The sequence below is a fragment of the Nomascus leucogenys genome, chromosome 18 (genome assembly GCF_006542625.1).
Source record: "Nomascus leucogenys isolate Asia chromosome 18, Asia_NLE_v1, whole genome shotgun sequence".
Classification (NCBI taxonomy): domain Eukaryota; kingdom Metazoa; phylum Chordata; class Mammalia; order Primates; family Hylobatidae; genus Nomascus; species Nomascus leucogenys.
The window spans coordinates 84,933,812-84,958,341 of record NC_044398.1 but is presented as its reverse complement, the minus strand read 5'-3'; the positions used below and the strand labels follow the sequence as shown (position 1 = coordinate 84,958,341).

Below are 24,530 nucleotides of genomic sequence, written 5' to 3'. Positions count from 1 at the left end.
ATGTGTTCTTATTGTTCAACTTCCACTTATGAGTGAGAACATGTGGTGTTTGATTTTCTGTTCCTGTGTTAGTTTGCTGAGAATGATGGTTTCTAGCTTCATCCATGTCCCTGCAAAGACATGAACTCGTCCTTTTTTATGGCTGCATAGTATTCCATGGTGTATCTGTGTTACACTTTCTTTATCCTGTCTATCATTAATGGGCATTTGGGTTGGTTTCAAGTCCTTGCTATTGTGAATAGTGCCACAATAAACATACGTGTGCATGTGTCTTTATAGTAGAATGATTTATAATCCTTTGGATATACACCCAGTAATGGGATTGCTGGGTCAAATGGTATTTCTGGCTCTAGATCCTTGAGGAATCGCCACACTGTCTTCCACAATGGTTGAACTAATTTACACTCATACTAACAGTGTAAAAGCATTCCTATTTCTTCACATCCTCTCCAGCATCTGCTGTTTTCTGACTTTTTAATGATCTCCATTCTAACTGGAGTATGATATCTCATTGTGGGTTTGATTTGCGTTTCTCTAATAATCAGTGATGATGAGCTTTTTTTCATATGTTTGCAATTATTTCTTAATCAAGGTGAAATTCACATAGTATAAATGTAATCATTTTAAATATACAATTCAGTGGCATTTAGTAAATTCTCAGTGGTGTGTAACCATCACCTTTATCTAATTCCAGAACATTCCCATCACCCAAAGGAGACCCTATATCCATTAAGCAGTCCCTCCATATTTCCCCCTCCTCCCAGATCCTAGCAATTACTCATCTACTTTCTATCTCTATGGATTTACCTATTCTGGATATTTTATCAGTGGAATTGTACAATATGTGATTTTTTGTGTCTGGCTTCTTTCACTTTTTTGAGGTTTGTCTACATTGTATCAATGCTTCATTGTTTTTATGAATGAATAACCTGCCATTGCATAGATAGGTGATATTTTCTTTATCTCTCTGTTGGTGGACATTTAGGCTGCTTCCACTTTTGGCTATTGTGAATAGTGCTGCTATGAACATCTGCGTACAAGTTTTCATGTGGACTTGTTTCCTGTTCTCTTAGGTGTACACCTAGGAATGGAACTGCTGGGTCATACACCAACCTGTTTACCAAAGCACCTGCATCAGTTTTCATTATTGCCAGCAGTATACGGGGTTCTTTTTTACCACATCCTGGCCAACTTCTTATGGTTTTGTGTGTGTGTTTATTATAGCCGTCCTAGTGGGTGTGCAGCCCCTGGAATTTTGATTTGTTTTTATATCTTCCTTGCTCTGCACCAATAGATAGTGAGTTGCTTTATGTCTGGGATTGCTGCTTAATCACCAGAAACCTTGTGTAAGAGTTAACCATGGGCTGAGTTTGAACCTTGTTCTTTTTGTTTGTGATATATGATCTTGAGCAAGTCAGGCAGCTTAAGCTCTCTAAGCTTGAATTCTTTCATCTGCAAGACAGAAGCCTCTGGAGTTGTTAAGGAAAAGAAATGTGATTCAGCTTTAGTGCTAGGACGGTGCCTGGACTATGGTGATTTCTCCATAAAGGTTTGCTGTAACAATCATGATCGTGACATCCCCAAGTGCTTGGACCTAGTACCTGTTACATGAGCGTTTGTTAAATGAATCAATGACTCCTTTGCTATTGCACAATTAGCCCTCTTTTTCACTTTCTATCAACGGCTCCCCTGATTCCAGACAACAGTGTTACAAATTGATCACTCCCCAGATAAGGCAGACAGAAAGAGTGGCCGGATCAATGGGAATGGTTCCCTGGAAAAGTACAACCTGAAATCCCTGATGCGCACGCTGCGTATCGAGGATGGGATGGGTAGAGAGTACAGCGAGCTTGTTTCTGCAAAGGGAAGAAGGAATAAAAGAGCTTTGCTTCCTTAAGATGAAAAACACTCAGGCTTCTTAGAAAAAGGATGACTTCAGGAAGTGCCTTGTTGAAGGTTCGATCAATGGCCCCAGGGGAGGGAAGGAACAATTCTATCCACCCTTGAAGGCGGCAGAGAGGGCTTGAGGGGCTCTTAGGTATTGAGGGCCCAGAAGATGGCCTCACCTTCTCCTTCCAATTTGTGAAGACTGCCAGGATTGGGCAGAGCCCCTGGGATCAACCACTGGGCAGCTTGCCTTGGTTCCTGTAGGCGTCTCTAGAATCCATTCATTCCGCCCACACTGGCCTTCTCTTTGTTCCTTTGAACACACCGACTGAGGGATGCCGGGTTTATTCCTCCCTCCCACCATCCCAGACTTTGCATTTGTTGTTCCCTCTGTTCCATGAGTCCCTATCCTTCTTTCTTCCCTCATCCTCTTCAAACCTCGCCTCTCAGAGAAACCCTACCCCATCCACCGACTGAAAGGGCAGCTCCCACGTGAACCCCATCCATTCTCTTACACTGCCTAATTTGTCTTGTTTTCCTTTTTCATATTTATTTTGTTTTTAATGGGAATATTTCCCACATAAAATAATAAAACAAACACCCATGTATCCATCTCCCAGATGTCGTAAGTTGCCAATATTTTGCCACATTTGCTTACTTCAAATCACCCCCATTCAATCAACTGTATTGAGGTGGAACTTACTGTTTGTTCAGTTTTGGCAAATGCACACGTAACTGCTACCACAATCAAGATATAGCATATTGCCATCACCCAAGAAAGGTTCTTCCTTTCTCTCACTCTGCTATGTTTTTCTTCCTAATACTTAGCATTACCTGAAATAATCTCATTGATGTATTTTTTAAAATCTGTGTGCTGTCCATCCCCCCCACAGGAGTGTATGTTCTGTAAAGTCAGGGATGGGTCTCACTGATGTCTCCTTAGTCCTGGTACATAGTAAACTGTTGTTTTTTTTTAATAAAAGGAAATATCACTGTGACTTATAAACCTGGGAGGAGCAAAGTCCAGGAGGACCTGGATGGCCTGGGCTCCTGAGAATTCTCAGCATTGCTCATACTAGAGTAGATGTGTCAGCAGGGTCATGCCCTAAAGACACTGCATCTTCCAAGCCCTTGAGAAGCAGCAGGAAACCCCTAGCAGCAGTGCAAAAGGGGCTGAATTCTTTTATTACTCAAGACACTCAGTTGACCATTCCTATTTTTAAAATCTCCATACGTGGATACCCAGGGCAGGGCAGCAGGAATGTAAAGGGGTGGAAGTGGACAGATGAGGTGCGATGTGAAGGGGGCAGGTCCCATCTAAAGGAGCACTGCACTGCTCTGTGGCCAGATGTTGGGTTAAAGAAAATTATTCAATGACATTTCTTTCTTTCTTGTTTTTTTTTTTTTTTTTTTTTTTTTTTTGAGATGGAGTCTCGCTCTGGCACCCAGGCTGCAGTGCAGTGGTGCGATCTCGGCTCACTGCAACCTCCGCCTCCTGGATTCAAGTGATCTGCCTCAGTCTCCCAAGAAGCTGGGATCACAGGTGCATGCCACCATGTCCGACTAATTTTTGTATTTTTACTAGAGACGGGATTTCACCATGTTGGCCAGGTTGGTCTCGAACTCCTGACCTCAGATGATCTGCCGACCTCAGCCTCCCAAAGCGCTGGGATTACAGGCATGAGCCACTGTGCCCGGCCCTCAAAGACACTTCTTAAAGTGACAAGGCAGACTTTATTGAGGACCATCATGATATGTATAGGGACCACAGTAATGGGATTTTGCAGTCACAGAGAGAGACTGGGCTCAGCCTCAAATACAGCATAGAAAAGTGGGAATCTATAGCCATGGAGCAAAGTAGGGGGTGAGGGATTTTTGAAAAAATTACTAAGAGGAAGCATCAGAGGAGTAAGGGGGATGCTGGCTAAATCAACCTAGCAGGATTTTTGCTGGAGATAGGCCAGGGTGATCAGACATTACCTGAGGGATGATGAAGAATGAATAACCTGTCTGGGCATGATGGCTCATGCCTGTTATCCCAACAGTGTGGGAGGCTAAGGTAGGAGGATCACTTGAGGCCAGGATTTCAAGACCAGCCTGGGTAACACAGGAAGACCTCATCTCTTGAAAAAAAAAAAATTAGCCAGGCATAGTGGCACATGCCTGTAATCCCAGCTATTCAGGATGTTAAGATAGTAGGATCCCTTGAGCCCAGGAATTTGAGGTTGCAGGGCGCTGTGATCATGCCATTGTTCCAGACTGAGTGACAGGGTGAGACCTTGTCTCAAAAAAAAAAAAAAAAAAAAAAAAGAGAGAGAGAGAGAATGAGGAACCTGACCAAAGTGACTTAGCAGAGTTCTTTGCAGAAACTGGATTTTACAAGGTGGTGCACCGATGGGCCTAGGAGGTTTAGGAGCCTGACTAAAGTTTGGTCAAGTAAAGCATCTTTGTCACTTGCCTGGTGGGACTGCCAGTGTTACCAGATCTTCCTGTTTTTCAAGCAAGGCAAGAAATCCAGATTTAAAAAAAAAATGTGAAATAGCTTGATTCTTGAATTGTATAATAATTAACAAGTAATTATAAGTTAAAATGTGATGTGGGGCAAACAAAACACACCTGCAGACTGTTTGTTAGCAACTTCTGAGTTAACATGCGAGATTGTTTCTTGTTTGTTTGGGGACTAACTCACTCAGTACAGGAATCTTTTGCTTTGACTGTTCACGCTGTCAGCAGATGTTTATTGAGTATGTGTTATGTGCTAGGCGTTGTTCTAGAGCTGCTGGGTATTGTACTAGGCATTTGGCATTAATTTGCTGAAATGACTGACGTCAAAAAAGATACAGATGAAAGATAGATAGATGATAAAGATAGATAATAGACATAGATAAATAGATGATTGATAGATAATAGATGGTTAGATTATAGATAGATGAGACAGATAGATAGATAGAGATCTTACCCTTTAAAGATACACATTGAAATATTACAAATAATATAATGACTGGGAGTTACTTCAGAGGAATATGGGGAGTTGAATGCAGGTGTAAGTGAAGGGAGATTCACCATGGGATGAGAATTTTTGAAGCTGAATGATGTTTGGGTATGAAGATGGTGGGGTATACTCTTCTGTCTGGTTTTGAATATGACTGGAAATTTCCCACACTAAAATGCTTGTTTTAATGTCCTCATCGGTTAAAGATGCATTCTGAAGGATATGCAGGTACAATGACACCATGTTGAAGGCTTACTTTAAAATATTCAGCTAAAATGTTTCACAAGTCAGGATATAGGTGAAACATCATTTGGCAAAATGTCGATAATTGTTATAATTTTGTGATGGATAGATGGAGATTTGTTATACTTGTCTATTGTTTTGTATATGGCTGAAATTTTCTACAATACTTTTTTTTAAAGGGGACAGAGAAGCGGGAGGCCTTCTGTTTTCTAGGTATTTTTGGCAGTATGGAGTCATGCACTTAGGTATTCATGGGAATTTTCCACAGTGTGATAGAGCTGACATCAAGGGGATGGGGACTCTTCAACAAGGGATGTCACTGTGCCAAGTGTTGCTATTGTGAGGTTAGAAGCGTGGGATCTGTTGGGGATTCCAGGTTAAGAACAGATTTCTCACTCAGATAGTTCCTCTGCAGGGCATTCTACCTCCCAGGTATCCTACTGAATGGCAGGATAACAGCAGTCAGAGTATCTGGAATCAAATCAGCCTCCCCGGGTCTAAGTACCAGCTCTACTGCTTTCTTGCTGTGGCTTTGGACATGTTATTTAACCCTGTGAGCCTTGGTTTCCTCATCCGTTAAACAGAGTTAATACTGATACCTCACAGACTCATTAGTCGTTACATGTAAAGCGCTTAGCATAGTACATGGCAGTGAAGCATTTTTTTTTTTATTATTGCTGCTTTTGTTGTTATTGTTGTTGCTGTTGAGTGATCTGAGAGCGGAAAAAACTCAGAGATAGATGGACCACAATAACTGGAGGCAGAGATGAAAAGAAGTCACACACAGAGGCTCCCACTGTCAACTAATGCACCCGCAGCAACCTGTTTGTGAGCTGCTGCAATCAATTTCTTGTATAGTGGGTGCAAAAGGAATAAAAGGAGAAGGCAACTTCCTGATCATTTCCTTTCTCTACAGAATGAAGTGGAGCTGGGGGAGCTGCTTCTGTCACTGAATTATCTCCCAAGTGCTGGCAGACTGAATGTTGATGTCATTCGAGCCAAGCAACTTCTTCAGACAGATGTGAGCCAAGGTTCAGGTACCCTGTGATTCCCCTTCTCTCGCTTTATTAATGGGGCATCTGTGTTTGTGTGGGGGACCCAGTTTTCTTTTTCTGTATCCTGGGTGAGCATTATGCATCTCAAGATGAGGCAGGTAAATGATGCCATCTTAGTAACCCTATTGGAACTGGGAAGTTGACTGAGACTAGTAGTGATAACTACTGGAAACTTAAGTCCTCTTTGAACCCAAGGAAGTGACTTGGCCTTTCCAAACGCTATTCCTGCAATGGAGACGCCATCCTGTAGGTGGCGATAGTGTGCAGTGACGATCCATTCTAATCAATGAGCGTGGAGGACACATCCTGAGGTTTTTTGCCAGCTCATTTCATGTGTGCCATAAATCTTTATGAATTCCAGCTCTGAAAAGACTTGTATTTAAAGTGTGTATATTATAGCAAAAACCATTCAAACATGACTTAATGGAACGGAACAGATTCTAGTCCATCTGTATGTTGCTTCTCCCATGACAGCAAAGGATATTACTGTGAAAGCAGCTGTAGTCACAGGGATCTGTTCACCTCAGTGGTGGAATTATTGTCTTCTCTAAGTGCGGTAGCTAAAATAAATTACTTTTGCAATAAGGTGACAGCTAGAAGACACCTTGCATTCTCAAACGCCACATTATAAAAACAGAGGCTTAGAAAGGGCCAGTGGAGGCAATGGTATTAAGACTGAAGAGTTTCAGACTCACCACAATGGGAGAGTCAGTATGATAAAATCATTAAGGGTTTAGGAGTCAAATGATGTGGCTTGCAAATGATGTGGCTTTGGGGAAGTTACGTAACCACTATGTGCCTCAATTTCTCAATCTCAAAAATTGACATAATAACAGTATTCATCTTGATAAGTTGTTTAAACAAATATTAAATTAGATAAAGTACATGAATCCCTTTGTAAACTATAAAATGATCTAAAAATGAATTATAATTCTGCCATCTCTATTCTCCTGTATATGGGCTATGGGCTCACTGAAATGATGATGGGTTTCCTCATACAGAAATCCAGGGCAGGCTCTGAGTCTGGTTCTGTGTCCACCAGCAAGATCTTTAAAAACTGATTTCTCACCTTAAGTCCTCAGTTTTCTCATCTGTAAAATGAACACAATGCTGACATATGGTAGGAGCTCAACAAATATTAGATGGCTAAAGGAAGAGGGAAAGGGATAAGCAGATGGATTGTTGAACTGTCAAATAGATGAGAAATTGGATGGATAGAAAATGGATAGATAAAAGTATGGTGAGATGATGAATGGATCGGTGAACTGATGGATGGGAAGATGGATGGATGGATAAACAGGTGGATGAATGGATGGATTATAAGATGAATGAAAAGTTGAATGAGTGGATGGATAGAAGAATGGAGGAATAAAAAGATGGATGGGAGATTGAATGGCAGAATGACTGGACAGATTAGGTTTCATGATCTCCAACATTCTATGATGCTGTGTCTAATTTTCAGACCCCTTTGTGAAAATCCAGCTGGTGCATGGACTCAAACTTGTGAAAACCAAGAAGACATCCTTCTTGAGAGGCACAATTGATCCTTTCTACAATGAATCCTTCAGCTTCAAAGTTCCCCAAGAAGAACTGGAAAATGCCAGCCTAGTGTTTACAGGTAGGTAGCATTCCAAAACCTGATGAACTCCAGGTGAGGCGTGTTCAACTTGCTGTCCTAGAGACAGAAGGCATCTAGAGAGAGTTACACTTAAGAACTTAATGTCTGGCTTTCAACTACCTGGGGTTGAACCCACTTAACATCTATGAACTGGGGCAGGACTCATAGAGCCCTATAATATAATTGTTAGAAATGTGGACTCGAGCCACATTTCCTCAGAATGCCACATAATAACTGAGGTCTTTGGCAAGTTACTTAACTCCTCTGAGCTTCAGTTTCCTCACTACAAAATGTGAACAATAATAGTACTTGTGGCGTAGGTTTGTTGTGAACAGTAAATGACTTATGACTTTGGAATATACTTGGTACATAAGAAGTACTCTCTGTGTGTTAGTTTTGATGATGATGGTGGTGATGATTCAAGTTCCCTGCAGTCAAATAGAGAAACATATGAAAAAACAGGGTCACCTAACTCAGGGAAAGGGATTTTTAAAGTCTTCCCAGAGGATATAGTATTTAAGTAGAGGCTTCTTGTGCCACTGTCTGGTAGAATTTAGTCAATTTTTCCAGGGTGTAATCTAATGTATTATTTCCAGGGTATATTAGTTATTTATTGCTGCATAATAAATCACCCCAAAATTTAGTAGCTTGAAACAACAAACATTTATATCTCATGGTCCCTATGGGTCAGAAATTCAGGCATACAAAGCTTTGCTGTATAGTTCTGTCTGAATGTCTGAATATCTCTGACAAGGCTGCAATCAAGGTATTGGCTGAGGCTGCAGTCTCATCTGAAGGCTCAACTGGGGGAGGATCTATTTTCAAGCTCACTCACAGTTTTCAGCAGGATTTAGTTCCCTGCAGGCTGTTGAACTGGGGACCTCAGTTCCTTCCTGGTTGTTGGCCAGTGACCTTCCTCAATTCCTTGCCACATGGGCTTCACCATAGAACAACTCACAACATGGCTTTCATCAGAGAGGTCAAGTGAGGGAGCAAGAATGGCAAGGAAGACTCTTTTTGTAATCTAATACTGGAAATGACATCCTATTACTTTCATTATATTCTATTCACTAGAAGCAATTCACTAGGTCCAGCCCACACTCAAGAGGAAGGGATTACACAAGGGTATGGAGAGTGGGAGGTGGGAACCACTGGGAGTCATCTTAGAAGCTACTCACCACAACAGGGATAGAGTTAGTAGGAGTAATGGTTATTATTTCTTGTGTTCTAATTACAGTGTGTACTTCCCTATATCATTGCTAACATTCACCATAACCCACCCTGTCAAGTTGATCTCTTCATCCTCAACTTACAGATCTAGGGACTGAGGCTTAAAACCTAAACAACCTACACAAAGTCTCAAGCTGATAGAATCAGGATTCAAGCTCTGGTTTTGCCAGCTCCACATATCAAGGGATCTATATTTCCTCAAGCACCCAGGTAGGGCTAGCATTGAGGATCTGACATCATCTTTCGAGACATCCTTCTCCAGGGTAACTGGAAACTCTCCTCTGGTTAGATCTTGTCTAGAACCCTGGGCTCCAGGTCTCCCAAGAAATCAATCCATGGCTAAGAAACCCTTGCGTCCAAGATTTCCCCTATATAAACTTATTGCTCCTTCTCACCAAGATTGCAAATGTCTATCCTCTGAGACCCCTTCGAAGCAGGTTGGTTCTGGGCTTTCTCAAGGCCTGTCACCCATAGAGTCTGCATTGAATCAGGGGATGCCCACCCTATGCAGATATAATGATCCCTTCTAATGCAGTCTGTGATGGTTGCTGTCCAGATGGAGTTACAACTAGACAAGGGCCTCACTCTCTCCTAGGTTTCAGGCCAACACAGAAGACCGTCACTCCTGACTCCTTAAATGGTGGACAGGCAGGCAGTGGGAACTATTGTATATTAAACCAAGACCCAGATAAAAAGTGAAGTCTCTTTTCCCAAGTCCCTGCTGAGAATAAGGGACCTCCTATTGTAAGCTTAGATGAGGAGAGGACCCCAGGGGAAACTGAGAGCCCCCATGGAAAGTCCTGACACTTCATATTTTACTTAACATTTCATGATAAATGTAGCACACACGTGTTATAATGAATGACACCATGAAAAGATGTGTAAGGACAGAGAATCAGAGGAGAACAGGGGTTATGTGCCCGTGCTGGGGAGCTGGCGTCTGGGTCCTGGCTTTACCACTCATCTACTTTGGTGACCGTGGGCAAGATCTGCGTGCTTAGGTTTTCTCAGCTGTAAAATGGGGATACCAATACAGGACACTTCACAGGATTGTTATGTGCATTCAGTGAGCTCAATAAACACACGGTGCTGAGCACTGTGCCGCCCATAGTAAGCACTCTAGAACTGTTAACTATTATTAAAGGGAAACTTTAATGTTTTCCTTTTTTCTCCCACGCCCATGGGGCAGCCACCGCCTTCTCACTCCCTCATGCAGTTTTGTTTGTTTCAGAGTGTTTTCTTGCTGTGGAATCCTTCCCCCCGCTTTTTTTTGGAGACAGTCTCATTCTGTCGCCCAGCTGGAGTGCAGTGGCATGATCTCAGCTCACTGCAAGCTCTGCCTCCCAGGCTCAAGCAATTCTCGTGCCTTAGCCTCCTCAGTACTTGGGATTATAGGTGCACGCCACCATGCCTGGATAATTTTTTGTATTTATCGTAGAGATGGGGTTTTACCATGTTGGCCAGGCCAGTCTTAAACTCCTGACCTCAAGCAATCAGCCCACCTCGGCCTCCCAAAGTGCTGGGATTACAGACATGAGCCACCACGCCTGGCCTCATGTCTTCCTTTAATGCCTTCCCCTTTCCAGTTCCTTCTCCCTGAAGTCATGCCTTTAATGTTCTGCTGTGTATCATTCCACACTTTTTTCCTTGTTCACACAAACAATATCCACATACAGAGGGTTCTGTTCCTTTAAAACATTATTCATGAATTCAACAAGTGTGTATTAAACACCTTCTGTGCCAGGCAGTGCTTCCAAGTTCTGGGAATAGAGCAGTGAACAAAACAGACCTAATCCCTGCCCTGGCGGAGCTTACCAGGACCTTCCATGGATACCACACTGACACTTGCTTTGGTTTACTTAACAATGAATGTGTTCGTTGCCTTCAGATCAATATGAATACAAATGGATTTAACTTTTTATTTGTAATAACTGCATTAGATACTGTTGCATGATGTAGTCTGATAAAAGCTGAGGTTGTTTATTCTGGGGGTGGGGGGTATGACAGAGCTTCAGGGATTGTGATTAGAACTCCAGAAAAATACATGGAAGTATGGGAAATTTTGCATATAGTTGCAGAGGTTTTTTTGAATTCCTTGAATTCCATATGGTTACCTCATAAGGCTCAAACTAGAAGGGTAGTCACACCACACCCCCCAATACATCTTTTATTCAACCCACAGCACTTCAGGTGGCAACTGTCAGCTGGGGCAGTGGTCAGCTGATGCTATCAGGGAAGTCCTGTACTCTCCATTCACAGAAGACCCACTTCTCTCCTGCAAGTTTTGGGCCCCTGGCTTGGAAGTTCATGCTCCTCTGGTTAAAAGCTCGTTGAAAATATTCTTTCTGGAGAAGGAAGCATTGCCTCCCCGCCCCCTTAAATCAGGGATTCTCAACCCTGGCAGTACCTTAGAGTTACCTGGGGGCTTTAAAATGCTACCAATGGCTGCACTACATCCCGCAGAGACTCCAAAGCAGCTGGACTAGGCTGAGGCACCGAGCATCTATAAGTAGCTATTTTTAAAAAATACCCCAGATATTTCTATTGCTCATTCATTGTTCCAAACCGCAGCTGTGAGTGGAAATCCCAGCTAGGGTGGCATTTTATGTAAAGGGTACTGGCTGGAATAATATGAGAACGGTGTCTTAAGCTGGTATGTATCTCAGCAAAGCTGCAGTTCTCCTGAACTCAAATTCATAAGTTCTAACCTGCTTTATTTGTCCACTGAGGGAAAGAGCTGTCACCTCTAGGCCAAGGATCCAAAACCCAGCCTATTAGCATGTTTCCAAACACTTCATAACAAAAGTAAGGTTGACCTGCAATTTAGCATTTGCCGTGAATCCCTGGTAAAAGCCTGTAATTAGCTGGTAAGCTGGACTTTCTGAACACTTGTTTTCCTGTGTGGGAGGAGGATTCGTCTGCAATTTTCAATCAGGTGGTTTCTGCAGCTGAAGTTTAAAAATAAAAAAACGAAAAGAGGGGTAAAATTGCTTTTCACCACCCAAGAGAGCAACACACAGCCCAGAGGGCTTCCAGGAAATTCAGGAAGGTTTACTGAACCAAAGTAAAGTGGAGCTGGCCACTGAGGTGATTGGGCTTTTACTGCATGTGGGGAAAAAGAAGGAAAGAAAGTTTATTGGTCTGTTCTCGCATTGTTACTATAAAATACCTAAGACTGGGTAATTTATAAAGAAAAGAGTTTAATTGGCTCATGGTTCCTCAGGCTGTACAGGAAGCATGAGGCTGGCATCTGCTTGGCTTCCCAGGAGGCCTCAGGAAACGTACAATCATGGAGGAAGGGAAAGAGGGAGCGTGCACCTTACATGGCCAGAGCAGGAGGAAGAGGGTGAAGGGGGAGGTGCCACACACTTTTAAAAAAGCAGATCTCAGGAGAACTCACTCACTATATAGTACCAAGGGAGATGATGCTAAACCATTCATGAGAAATCCACTGTTATGATCCATCACCTCCCACCAGGCCCCACCTCCAACATTAGTGTTTACAATTTCACTTGAGATTTGGGTGGGGACACAGATGCAAACCATATCAGAAAGCCAGAAAAAAGAAATGCAGCTTAATGGCAAATCTTCAAAAAGTTAAAAATAGAATTACCATGTGATCTAGCAATTGCACTTGTAGGTATATACCGAAAAGAATTGAAAACAAACTGTTATTTGTACACCTACATTCATAGCAGCTTTCCTTACAACCACCAACAGGTGGAAGCAACCTGAACACTCATCGACAGATAAATGGGTAAACAAAGTGGTGCATACATGCAATGGAATATTACTCAGTCTTAAATAGGAAGGGAATTCTGACCCACGCTACAACATGGATGAAGCTGGAAGACATTATGCTAAGTGAAACAAGCCAGATATGAGAGGACAAATACTATATCATTTCATTTATGTGAAATACCTAGAGTAGTCAAATTCGTAGACAGAAAGTAGAATAGAGATTATAAGGGGCTGGGGGAAGGACAGGATGGGGAGTTATTATTTAATGGGCGCAGACTTTCATTTGGGGAAGATAAGAAAAGTTCTGGAGGCCAGGCGTCGTGGCCCATTCCTGTAATCTCAGCACTTTGGGAGGCCGAAGTGGGCGGATCACCTGAGGTCAGGAGTTCGGGACTAGCCTGGCTAACATGGTGTAACCCCGTTTCTACTAAAAATACAAAAATTAGCTGGGCACGGTAGCGGGTGCCTGTTATCCCAGCTACTCGAGAGGCTAAGATCATGCCATAGCACTCCAGCCTGGGCGACAAGAGTGAAACTCCATCTCAAAAAAAAGAAAAGAAAAGAAAAGAAAAAATGTCTTGTTCCCTTGGCAAACTTGGTCAAGTGGCCCTTGGCTTAAGAAGCGTTCCCAAAGCCTGGGGGAAGGCAGGTGGAAGAACTGCTGCTTGCTGGCCACCTGTTATGGCTGAGGTGGGAGGGGGTGGGACCAGCTCCCTGGGGCAGGAGCTGACCATGTGTCTGTCCTTACTGATTAAATTTTTGGAGCACCTACTATGTACCTGGCACAGTGCTAGATGTTATGTATTCGACAGAGAACCAGACATTCACGGCCTGTGTTCTCATGGAGCTTAATTCTAGTAGAGGCAGACGGACATTAATTAAATGCCGCACCAATAACGATTGAATTGTAAATTGGTCTAAGGGCTCTGAAGGAGTGATGCAGGGCACATTTCAGAGTGTCTGACCCAGTCTGTGGAGTGAGAGGAGCTGACACGTGAGCTGGGAGCTGAAGGACGAGGAGGTATTAATCAGCAGAGAGGATTGCAGGGGATGCAGAGAGGTCGGCCGGGCTCCAGCCCCAGAAGAGAAATGGAGGCTGACATCATATTTCAACCTGGGAGCTAAGACTGCCAGGGGTTGGCATGAAAGACCCCCACACCCTGCTGCCTGCTGCAGGAATTGACCAGGGCATAGGCTTAGAGGGGCCTCATCAATAATAACCAGTGCAGGACAGCTATGGAATACACAGAAAAGAAACAAGGCAATGACAGACATGCCTCAATTTTTGCCAATCCCTGGTGTCTCTCTAAGACTAGAGAATGTGGCGTCTCTATTTTCACATGCATCTGCATCGCCCAGGGATTCATTAAAATGCAAATTCTGACTCAGTAACTCAGGAGGCCAAGGTGGGCCTGGAATTCTGCATTTCTAACAGTTCCCAGGTGATGCCGATGCTGTGGGGCTGCAGACACATTTTGGGAAACAAATAGACCCAGGAAGGGCATCAGGGTGAGTGATGATTGATTATGCCAGTGCATTAATCAGAATTAAACCCTTGGCCCGGCACAGTGGCTCACACCTCTAATCCCAGCACTTTGAGAGGCTGAAGGGGGTGGATCGTTTGAGTCCAGGAGCTTGAGACCAGCCTGGGCAGCATGGCAAAACCCCATCTCTACTAAAAATACAAAAATTAGCTGGGTGTGGTGGTGCATGCCTGTAGTCCCAGCTACTCAGGAGGCTTAGGTGGGAGGATCGCTTGAGCCTTGGGAGGTGGAGGTTGCAGTGACCCGAGATTGTGGCACTGCACTCCAGTCTAGGTGACAGAGCCAGTCCCTGTCTCAATAAATAAATAAATAAACAAACAAACAAACAAACTCTCTAGCATTGGTCCCTACCCCTGCACATCATTTGACTCCCTAACCCTGTCTGTACATTAGTATTACTCAGAGACTTTAAAAAAATTCTGATGCCCAGTTCCAAGAATAGATAAACTGAATCAACCCAGGCGTCTGGGTTTTTTGGGGTTTTGGAAGGCATCTGTATTCTTCAAAGCTCCCAGGTGGCTCTCTTGTGCAGGCTGGGTTGGCCAATCTTTGCCTCTACTGTTCCACCTCCCTCTTGCCCTGCTGTCTGTCTGGAGGCCTCCCAGGCCCCTCTGTGAGAGCGAGTGCCAAGGCACCTGGTCTGTGTTCCATAATTGCTTGGCTTTCTGCAGCTGTAGCATCAAATCGGCTAATTGAATCTGCTGGTGAGATGAGATGGGTGGGAAGGCGCGGCGGGGAATGGATGGGAGGGCTGGAGGGCAGCATGCCAGCCTCTTGCTTGGAAAGACCCCAGGTCAAATGGGTACCGGAGGATGTTCTTTAAAGGGGTTGGGGGCCAGCCACGGTGACTCACATGTATAATCCCAGTACTTTGGGAGGCCAAGGCAGGAAAATCACTTGAGTACAAGAGTTCAAGACCAGCCTGGGCACATAGCAAGATCCCATTTCTAAAAAAAAAAAAAAAAAAAAATTAAAAATTAGCTGGTCATGGTGGTGCATGTCTGTCATCCCAGCTACTCAGGAGGCTGAGGTGGGAGGATCACTTGAGTCCAGGAGGTCAAGGCTGCAGTGAGCTAGGATTATGCCACTGCACTCTAACCTGGGCAGCAGAGTGACACTCTGTCTCAAAAAATAAAATTAAATTAAAAATAAAAAGTGTTGGAGTTTGGGAAGCAGGACAGTGGAGAGGCAGAGGGTCTCCAGCAGAGAAGAGAAGAGGAAGGAATTCTGAGTGGGGCACAGCATTCTGAGAGAGCCTGAAATTCTGTTGGGATGGAGAGATGTGTGGGCTTGTTCCAGGGCACAGATGCTTCCCCACAGCCCCACCCTGGCCACAGCCCACCCATGACATACCTTCTCTCTGCAGCCATGCAGCAGCCTCTGTCTTTTCCCCTTCTAGCCTGACTTAGTGAGCACCCAGCTCAGCTCTGCCTCATAGAGAGAGGGTTGCATGGCTATTCAGAGTATGGATTGGAGTGAGCTACAGTTTGGTTCAAATTTCACCTTTTGGCCAGTCACAGTGGTTCACATCTCATACCTATAATCCCAGCAATATGGGAGGCCTAGGCAGGAGGATTGCTTGAGGCCAAGAGTTCAAGACCAGCCTGGGCAACATAGCGAGACCTTATCTCCACAAAAATTTAAAAAATTACCCGGGCATGGTGGTGTGTGCCTGTAGTCCCAGCTACTCAGGAGGCTGAGTTGGAAGGATCACTTGAACCCAGGAGTCCAAGGCTGCATTAAACTATGATCACGCCACTGCACTCCAGCCTGGGGGACAGTATGAGACCCTGTCTCAAAAAAAAAAAAAATAGAAAAGAAAAGAAAGAAAGAAATTCACCATTACCACCTAGCAAGTGTATAGGCATCAGGCAAACTATTCTTTTGATGGATCTCAGGTTTCTCCTCTGTTATGAGCTTCCAATCCCAATTTTTATTTTATATATTTATTTTTACCTTTCCTCTGATGCTGAAAATCTCACTATTTTATATAAAAACCTTTAGAAAGTGCCTTGTACAGTTAGTGCCCAATAAATGCGAAATATAATTGATGATGATGATGATAATTGATGGACCCTGCCATAGAAGAGCAGGACCTGGAATTACACAGACTTGAGTTTGAATCTTGGCCCCATGATAAATCAGCTGTGTGACCTCAAGCAAGTGATACTGCCTCTCTGAGCTCCAGCTTACTTTTGTGTAAAATGTAGCAATCATTCTTTTTATGGGGGTTAAAGGCAAATCAGCCTGTGGGCCCATCCAGAAGTGGCCACTTGGAAAATTATATCTGCTGTTTTAATCATTGCAGTCTGTGAAACAGTTGAAAACCTGGTGCTTTGGAGGTATTTAATAGCTCAGCCCAGCAGCCTGTGGTTGTTTCCCCAGCATCTCCCTCACCTGTTCACCATCATTCCAAAGCTGCCAGTGGTATGATGTCTGGGAGCCAGGAATTGACACCAAATCTGTGCCAACGCAGATGCAGAACCAGGCGTTTGTGCTCCCTGAAGTTCCTTGGGATTGGCAGTATGGGAGATAGGTCAGAGCAAGACCTGGCAGTAGGCACTTAGTGCCAGACCAGTCATGGGAAGTGAGCTGCAGAGTGAAGGGATTAAAGCCAGAGGGCCACAAAAGTGAGCCCCTGGGAGCTACAGTATGGGGAGTATTATAAAGGGGAAGAACTTAAGAATGGATTCCATAGAACTGTGTATGTACTACTGGACTCATCTCCAAGCTGCACAAGTAGATATTATTCTAAACAGTTTACTAAAGACACTGAAAACCAAACTATAGGGTGGCTCACCACCTAGGTCCCTTGGGGACACATCTGAGGGGCAGATACGAATAGCATTGCAAAGCCTTTGAAAACTGAACTGACATCAAAATAATAGCAAACAGAAGGCAGGATAGAACTTGTAGCCTGAACTTTTCCATGTCAATTTCTTAAAAAGTCAACATATTCAATAGGATTTATGCAAGACCTAGAGTCTCATAATATTAAAAATGTCCAGGATACAACCCAAAATGACTTGATTTACGAAGAATTAGCAAAATCTGGCAAATTCTTAGAGAAAGTGTAATCAACAGATGCCAACCACAAGATGGCCCAGATATTGGAATTATCAGATGAAGACTTTGAAGCAACTATTATAATCATGCTCCAAGAAGTAAGGGTGAAACCTCTTGAAAAGAATGATAAGGTAGAAAATGTCAGCAGATCAACAGAGAAATAGAAGATATTAGAATTACATGGAAATTTTATAACTGAAAAAGTGCAATCACTGAAATAAAATATTTGCTGGATGGACTCAGTAGCAGAATGGAGGTGACAGAGGAAGGTGTTAGTGGGCTCCAAGACAGATCCAGAGAAATTATGCAACAGAGAGTGAAAAAATCGGGGGGAAAGAAAAGGGTGGGAAGACCTATGGAGAAATATCAAAAAGTTTAATGTTCATGTCACATGGATTCCAGTACATTTATGTCACATGAATCCCAGAAGGAAAGAAGAAAGAACAGTGGGGAGCATTGGCATGGAGGCAGGCGACTCACCCCAGACAACCCCTGAGTTCCTTACCAGATTGCTGGGCTCTTGGCTTAACCAAACCACTCTTGTTCTTCCCTTCTCAGAAAACATTAGCAACTCATGGGGAAGCTGTGTGGCACCATGGTCAAAGTCAGCCAGAGCTGGCTTCTGTGTGATTGTGGGCAAGTTGCTTTACCACGCTGAACCTCGGTTTTTTTCTTGTCTAAACAATGGGGACAGTAATACTTCTATTTATCATGAACCACCTGTGTGTTGATTTTCTCATTTAATCATTCAACAAACATATAAGTTATGATCTATTTTATGATCATTTTTCAGCTGGGGGAACTCGAAGCTTAGCGGTGGGAAGTGCAATGAGTATAGCCAACTGCAGAGTGAGAGAACAGTTCACCCAAAACTGCCCTCACTTCAGATACCAGCTGTAAGTGCTGAGATCTCTAGGACCACCTCCCTTCAGACCAGTTGGTTACAATTTCAGGGTCCCATAACCTCCCTCAGGTTCAATAATTTGCTAGAAAGACTACTAGAACTCAGGAAAGTGCTACTTATTTTTACAGTTTTATTACAGCAAAAGAGTGCAAATTAAAATCAGCTAAGGGAGGAGATGCATAGGGCAGAGTCCAGGAGGGGTCAAACTCTGAGACTCTAGTCATCTGTCTGCCTTGTGAGTCACAGACAGCATTACCTCTACTCAGTCACTGTGTGTAACAATGCACACAGTATAGCCAGCCAGGGAAGCTTGCCACGCCTTTGGCATCCAGAGTTTTCACTGAGCCTCAATCACATACTGCTAAGGTGGCTGATCTTCAGTCTCTGTCCCCTCCCAGAGGTCTGGGTAAGACCTTTCATGAGCAGTTTCTCCATAAGTCTGAATTGATACTATGTGATCCTAGAGCCCCCATCATAAATCACATTGCCAGGCTAGCCAAGAGTCAAAGCCCCTAGGCAAACAAAGATACTCTTCTTAGGCAGAACATTCCAGAGACCTAGAGATCAGCCCCTAAGAGCCAAAGATAAAGGCTAGGCCTCTTTTTGGGTAAGATTACTTTTTCAGTGTTTAGGTAGTAACTAGCAACCGTGCAAAGTCATCCAGCTGGTGAGTGGTTGAGCTGAGCTTCCAACTTAAAGCTGCTTGGTTCCAAAGCCCTTTTCACTCACTCTTAACCACGACATTGATGTTCCTGTGAATCAACTGGGGGTCTTGTTAAAATGCAGTTTCTGATCCCATAAGCCTGAGGGGGCACCTGAGCATCTGTATTCTAATAAGTCCCAGGTGACACCTGTGCTGGTCTGAGGCAGGAGGTGGGACTTGGACACTGGACCAAATTGAGGGCTAGCTAAAACAGGGATGGGGGAAAACAGCTTTCCATAAGACGCCCAACAGGGCACCATGTCAGTTTACCATTGCCATGGCAACACCTGGGAGTTACCGTCCCTTTCCATGGCAGTGACTCGACAACCCAAAAGTTACCACTCTTTTCCTAGAAATTTCTGCATAATCCACCTTTTAATCTACATGTAATTAAACGTAGGTATAAATATGATTACAAAACTGCCCTGAGCTGCTACTCAGCACACTGCCTATGGGGTAGCACTGCTCTGCAGGAGCAGTCACAGAGCTGTCACACTGCTGCTTCAATAAAGCTGTTTTCTTCTACCCTACCACCAGCTCACCCTTTAATTCTTTCCCCGGGCAAACCCAGGAACACTCGCAGACTAAGCCCTACTTTGGGGCTCACCTGCCCTGCATCACTTTGAATAGCTAGGAGACCCTTTCTCTGTTCTCTCGTGTGACCCCAATCTGGCCAGAGCAGGGTTGGGGGACTATGAGTTTGCAGAAATATCAGTGGGGAGATCAAATAGAGCCTGTAGGATAAGAAGTTGATGGTTTTTTCTAAGTACATTGAGACGTCTTTGGAGGATGTTGACCAGGGAAGTGATGTGGCTTAGATGTTTGAAAAATATCCTTCCAGCTGTTGAGAGGAGAATCATCTGAAAGGCCACTGTGTTAATGGCAGCTTGGACTGGAGAGGTGGCAGAAGGGTTTCAGAGAAGTCACTCACTGGACTATAATGTTGGAGGTAGGATCAACAGAACGTGCTGATGGATCAGATGTAAAGGACCATTCCCTATCTTGGCCAAGTTACTTATCTCTTCTGAATCAAGATTTCTTGTCTGTAGATCTCAGTTCCCACCTCACAGGCTATTGTGCGGACAAAAGGAAATGGTGTGTAAATGGGCTCAGTGCAGTGCTTGGCATAAAGCAAGGGCTCAGTTGACTGTGGTGTTGAATCTGGATGTGGGCAGAGGCCAGAACTCTAGCCAGGTGGTCAGGAGATGGAAGAATAGACCTGACCTGTCACCCTGGGGTTCTCCTGGCAGAGCCCCCAGTAGCACTCTGACCTCAACTTCTCCTCCTGAGAGCTCCTTGAGTCTGCCAACATCCACCAGGTGGTAGAACTTGGCTGGATTGTACACATCCGTTATGGGTTCCAATGGCAGCTTTTGAAGACCAGGTCAGCTGCCAGGGCTCCTGAGGGTTTTTATTCCACTTGAATGGCTGTTTAATGACTCTGGTGCCTTTGGATAGAACCTTGTTCCAGGCAGATCCCCAGGGGGGAAGGCATCGGGGAGCTGAGGGTTTATCCAACCACATATGTGCCTGCAGGGCCTGAGCTATACAAGGGGTTCAGTAGAGGCCAGATTTCAGGCTTGCTTTGTGCCTTGGTGGTGGCAAGATGCAATCTTATGCTCAGAAGCCAAGGCCAGCACCTGGGTAGGTTCGAGATGAAGACTTATGCACGAAATCAAACCAGAAACCAAGAGTATGCTTTCAGACATCCCTTCTATCCATCATCTCATTCTAACTTTCCCAATCCAGAGCTGCCAGTCAGCAGAATGCTTAACTTTTAAAATGCCAGGGCCTGGCCAGGTGCCATGGCTTATACCTGTAATCCCAGCACTTTGGAAGGCGGGGGAAGGAGGATTGCTTGGGGCCAGGAGTTTAAGACCAGTCTGGGCAACATAGAAAGACCCCATCTCTACAGAAAATAAATGAAAAAAATTAGCTGGACATATGGTGGCATGTGGCTGTAGTCCCAGCTACTCAGGAGGCCAAAGTGGGAGGATCGCTTGAGCCCAGGAGTTGGAGGCAGCAGTGAGCTATAATCATACCACTGCACTCCAGCCCGGACAACAGAGCAAGACCCTGTCTCAAAATTAATTAATTAATTAATTAAACATTTAAAATATATGTATAATAAAAATTTAAAATGCCAGGGCCTGTAGGGCACAGCTTCTAGTGTCACCTGTCTGCCTACATTTTGAGGAAATGTGCTATAGTGGAAATAGCTTTGGCTTAGAAAACCAGACTCCCAGAGTTTAGTGCTGTATCATTTTGAGCAGAACCTTTTAATTTCTTTCAGCCTCTTATTTTTCTTCTATCAGATGCATATAAAATCTATCTCAGGGTTGTTCGTGCAGTATTTGATGGTAATAATGGCAAACACTTAAATAGTGCTTCCTGTGTGCCAGGCACTGCTCCAAGTATTTCAAATGAATTAACTCATTTAATCTGCATAGAAACGCTATGACATAGTGTTATGAGATCATTGAGGGTGTTGCTTCTCTGGCTGGAAACCACTGTGCCTGGTGGCACCTTTGTCTGAGTTTTGCCCGGACCCACTGGGCCCATTCATCCTGGCAGGTTGCGCTCCGCTCACACTACCAGGCTGGATCCCATGCCTCTGAAGAGACTGGAACAGAGTAGCAAGGGTTATATGAGCAAGCGAGCAGGGGGTTCAGCCACTGTGCACAGTCAGGCACACCAGCTGCTGCAGTGGGGCGGGTAGTTCCAGGTGGCAGCATGGGTGCTGGCTCACTGCGAGGCTGTGGCTGGCCCAGGCTCACCACAAGCAGCTTCAATGGCTGGCACCGGGGAACACAGTGGTGCCCAGAAGGTTGGAGACACCAGGAACCGCAGGGCCCCAAAGGGGGAGTCACAAACCTGGCTTGGGGAGCTCCCGGGCCTGGGCCCTCTGAAGGGCTGCAGCTCTCCTCTCCTTCTTTCTTCTCTCCTTCTTGTTGCCTGTAACGTGGCAAACAAGGGGCATGTTTCAGCCCTGTTTGTGTTACAGCTCTTTTAGCCCTGCCATTTGGCAGGCCCTGGGTTCTTGTCCTGCATCCAGGAAGAATGAGGTAGGCAGACAAGTGGAGGGTGAGCAAGATGAAGAGCAGCTTTATTGAGCAATACAACAGCTCAGAGGAGACCTGTAACAGGTAGCTCCTCTCCGTAGCCAGGGTGTCCCAACGAGTGTTCAGCTCTCAGCAGAGAGGGTAGCTTCTCTCTGCTAGGCAGGTCATCCAAGTGTCCAGCTGTCAGCACCTGGTCAGCCTGTAGTCTACCCATCATCTCTCTGTTCTCTACCCTGAGTCTTGCTGAGTCCAGGGTTTTTATGGGCCTCAGTGGGGAGGAAGTGTATGCTGATTGGTCCATGGGCGTGCCCAGGGAAAAGCACCAGAAGTTTCCACTCTGGTCCATGGGACTGGTGGCCTGGCCCCCAGGCTTCAGGCCCTCCCTGTTTTGAAGGTGGGGCTTCACCAGGGACCAGCCCTCTTCTGCCCAGAAGCCTGTCTGTCTCCTGCTGCTCAGGCCAGGCTGCTCATGGTGCTCAGGCTGTTTATGCAGGGTCTTAATTTTGAGACAGTGGTGGACTGTCCTCGGCCCCTCCTGGGCCTCCCTCTCATGCTTGCTGGCACCCAAAGTCTGGAGGGGGCCAAGGCATCAGGGGGCTGTCATGTCAGCACTGCCCCAAGCATGTGCACACCTGGCCAGGGGGCCACAGCACCTAGGCTCAGTTCTGACTTTGCTCCGAGATAGGAGTGGGTGCTGAAAGCAGGGAGGAGCCAGGCAGCAAAGGCAGGTTGGGGGATTGGGGGTGGGGAGGGAAGGGTGCTTTCCTGGGCCCCCAAGAGTGCATAGATGCCTGGGTCTGCATCTGTGCTAGGTGGCTGCGGCTGCACCCAGGAAGCTCCCTCCCTGCCATTTTGGAAGAGGCAGAGATCCCGCTTGTGATTATTCCCACCCACTCTGTGGAGCATGCTGGAGTGTGCAGCCCTGGCCGCACCTCCTGGCAGCCTGGGGCGGGGGCCCAGGTCCTCGCTGGGCTGCTGTCTGCCCACTCTTCCATGCCTGACCGCACTGCTCTCCCGCTGGTGGATGGCTCAGCCCAGTCCCATTGCAGTGGCCCCTAGGGCAGCAGGCTCCAGTGAAGGTTCCCGGGGGCAGGCTCTGAGGACCATCCACCTCTTTCCTGCACCCTCCCCACAGCTACGGCAGGGGCAGAGAGAGGTGAGGCATGCCAGGGTCGGGAGTCACAGAGGCTCTGGGCCTGGGAGTGGGTCCCATCCAGTCATGCAAGGGTGGGGACAGCACAGTTGGCTGCCTTGGGCAAGTGGGGCACAGGGACACAGGGTACAGGGGTCCCACCACCACTGCTGCCACTCCTGCAGTCTCTCCTGCCACCACTGCCCATTCTCCGCACCTGCCCCTGACCACCACAGCCAGAGCAATGGCAGTGGCTGCTCCAGATGGCCCTTTGCTACCATCAATAGGAGTGATTATTGTCATTTTATGGAAGAGGAAAGTGACGCAACAATAGGGTGACAAGTAGCTTACCTAGGATCCTGGAGCCAGGATTCAAACCCCGATCATCTGGACTAGAATCTGAGCTCTCAGTTACTGGGTTATATGTCTCAAGTGTTTAGCCCCTGCTTTGTTGAGGTGCTGCATTAGTTAGTTGCTGAAGAAACACAGAAAAACAGAAAAAATTCATCCTTTCATGACCTTGACATTCTAGTTGGGGTGAGTTAAATGATAAATAAACAAACAGCTAAATAATAGTGGAGTGAGCCAACAGAGAAGGCCTGGAAAATTACTCTAAATTTGATATATAAGGTAAGAAAGGGCCAGCAGTGCAAGGATGGAGGAAAGCAGCATTCTAGGCAGAGGGAATTGTGCAAAGGCCCTGGGGCAGGAATGAGTTTATTTTGTTCAAAGAAGAGAAAGAAGGCCAGAGTGTCCAAAACATAGTGAACGCATGGAGTGAATTAGGCAATGAGGTCTGAGCAATTAGCAGAGACTATAGCAAGGAACTTAGATGATACATTTTTTTAAAATTAAAAAAATTTTTTTTGAGATGGGGTCTCACTCTGTTGCCCAGGCTGGAGTGCAGTGGCACAATCTCAGCTCACTGCAGCCTCGACCTCCCTAGGCTCAAGTGATCCTCTCACCTCAGCCTCCTGAGTAGCTGGGACTATAGGTGTGTGCCACCATGCCCAGCTGATTTTTGTACTTTTTTTTGTAGAGATGGGGTTTCGCCATGTTGCCCAGGCTGGTCTTGAACTCCTGGGCTCAAGCAATCTGCCTGTCTCAGCCTCCCAAAGTCCTAGGATTACAGGCATGAGCCACCACACCCAGTCTTAGATGGTGAGTATTTATTGAACACCCATAGTGTGCCTACGGCTGATAGGCATGAAGGAAACAGAACTGAAGAAGAGATATGGCTCCTGGCTCCATGAAGAACTGGGTGAGATGACATGCATGCAAGGACTTAGCACACAGCAGATGCTCAATGGGTGTAATTTTCTCTCTCTTCCTATTTGTGAGTCGATATGAAAA

At 45.3% G+C, this 24,530-nt stretch overlaps 1 protein-coding gene across 6 annotated transcripts in view; it reads left to right on the top strand.

The window, feature by feature from the left end:
- SYT17 (synaptotagmin 17) overlaps positions 1–24,530 on the top strand; it is a 98,673-nt gene that overhangs the window by 48,791 nt on the left and 25,352 nt on the right. For all 6 annotated transcript variants that reach the window (XM_003266087.3, XM_012497437.2, XM_030798529.1 and 3 more), the window contains 2 exons: positions 6,039–6,159; positions 7,640–7,795. In XM_003266087.3, the coding sequence (XP_003266135.1) occupies positions 6,039–6,159; positions 7,640–7,795 (277 nt within the window). The remainder of the gene's footprint in view (positions 1–6,038; positions 6,160–7,639; positions 7,796–24,530) is intronic.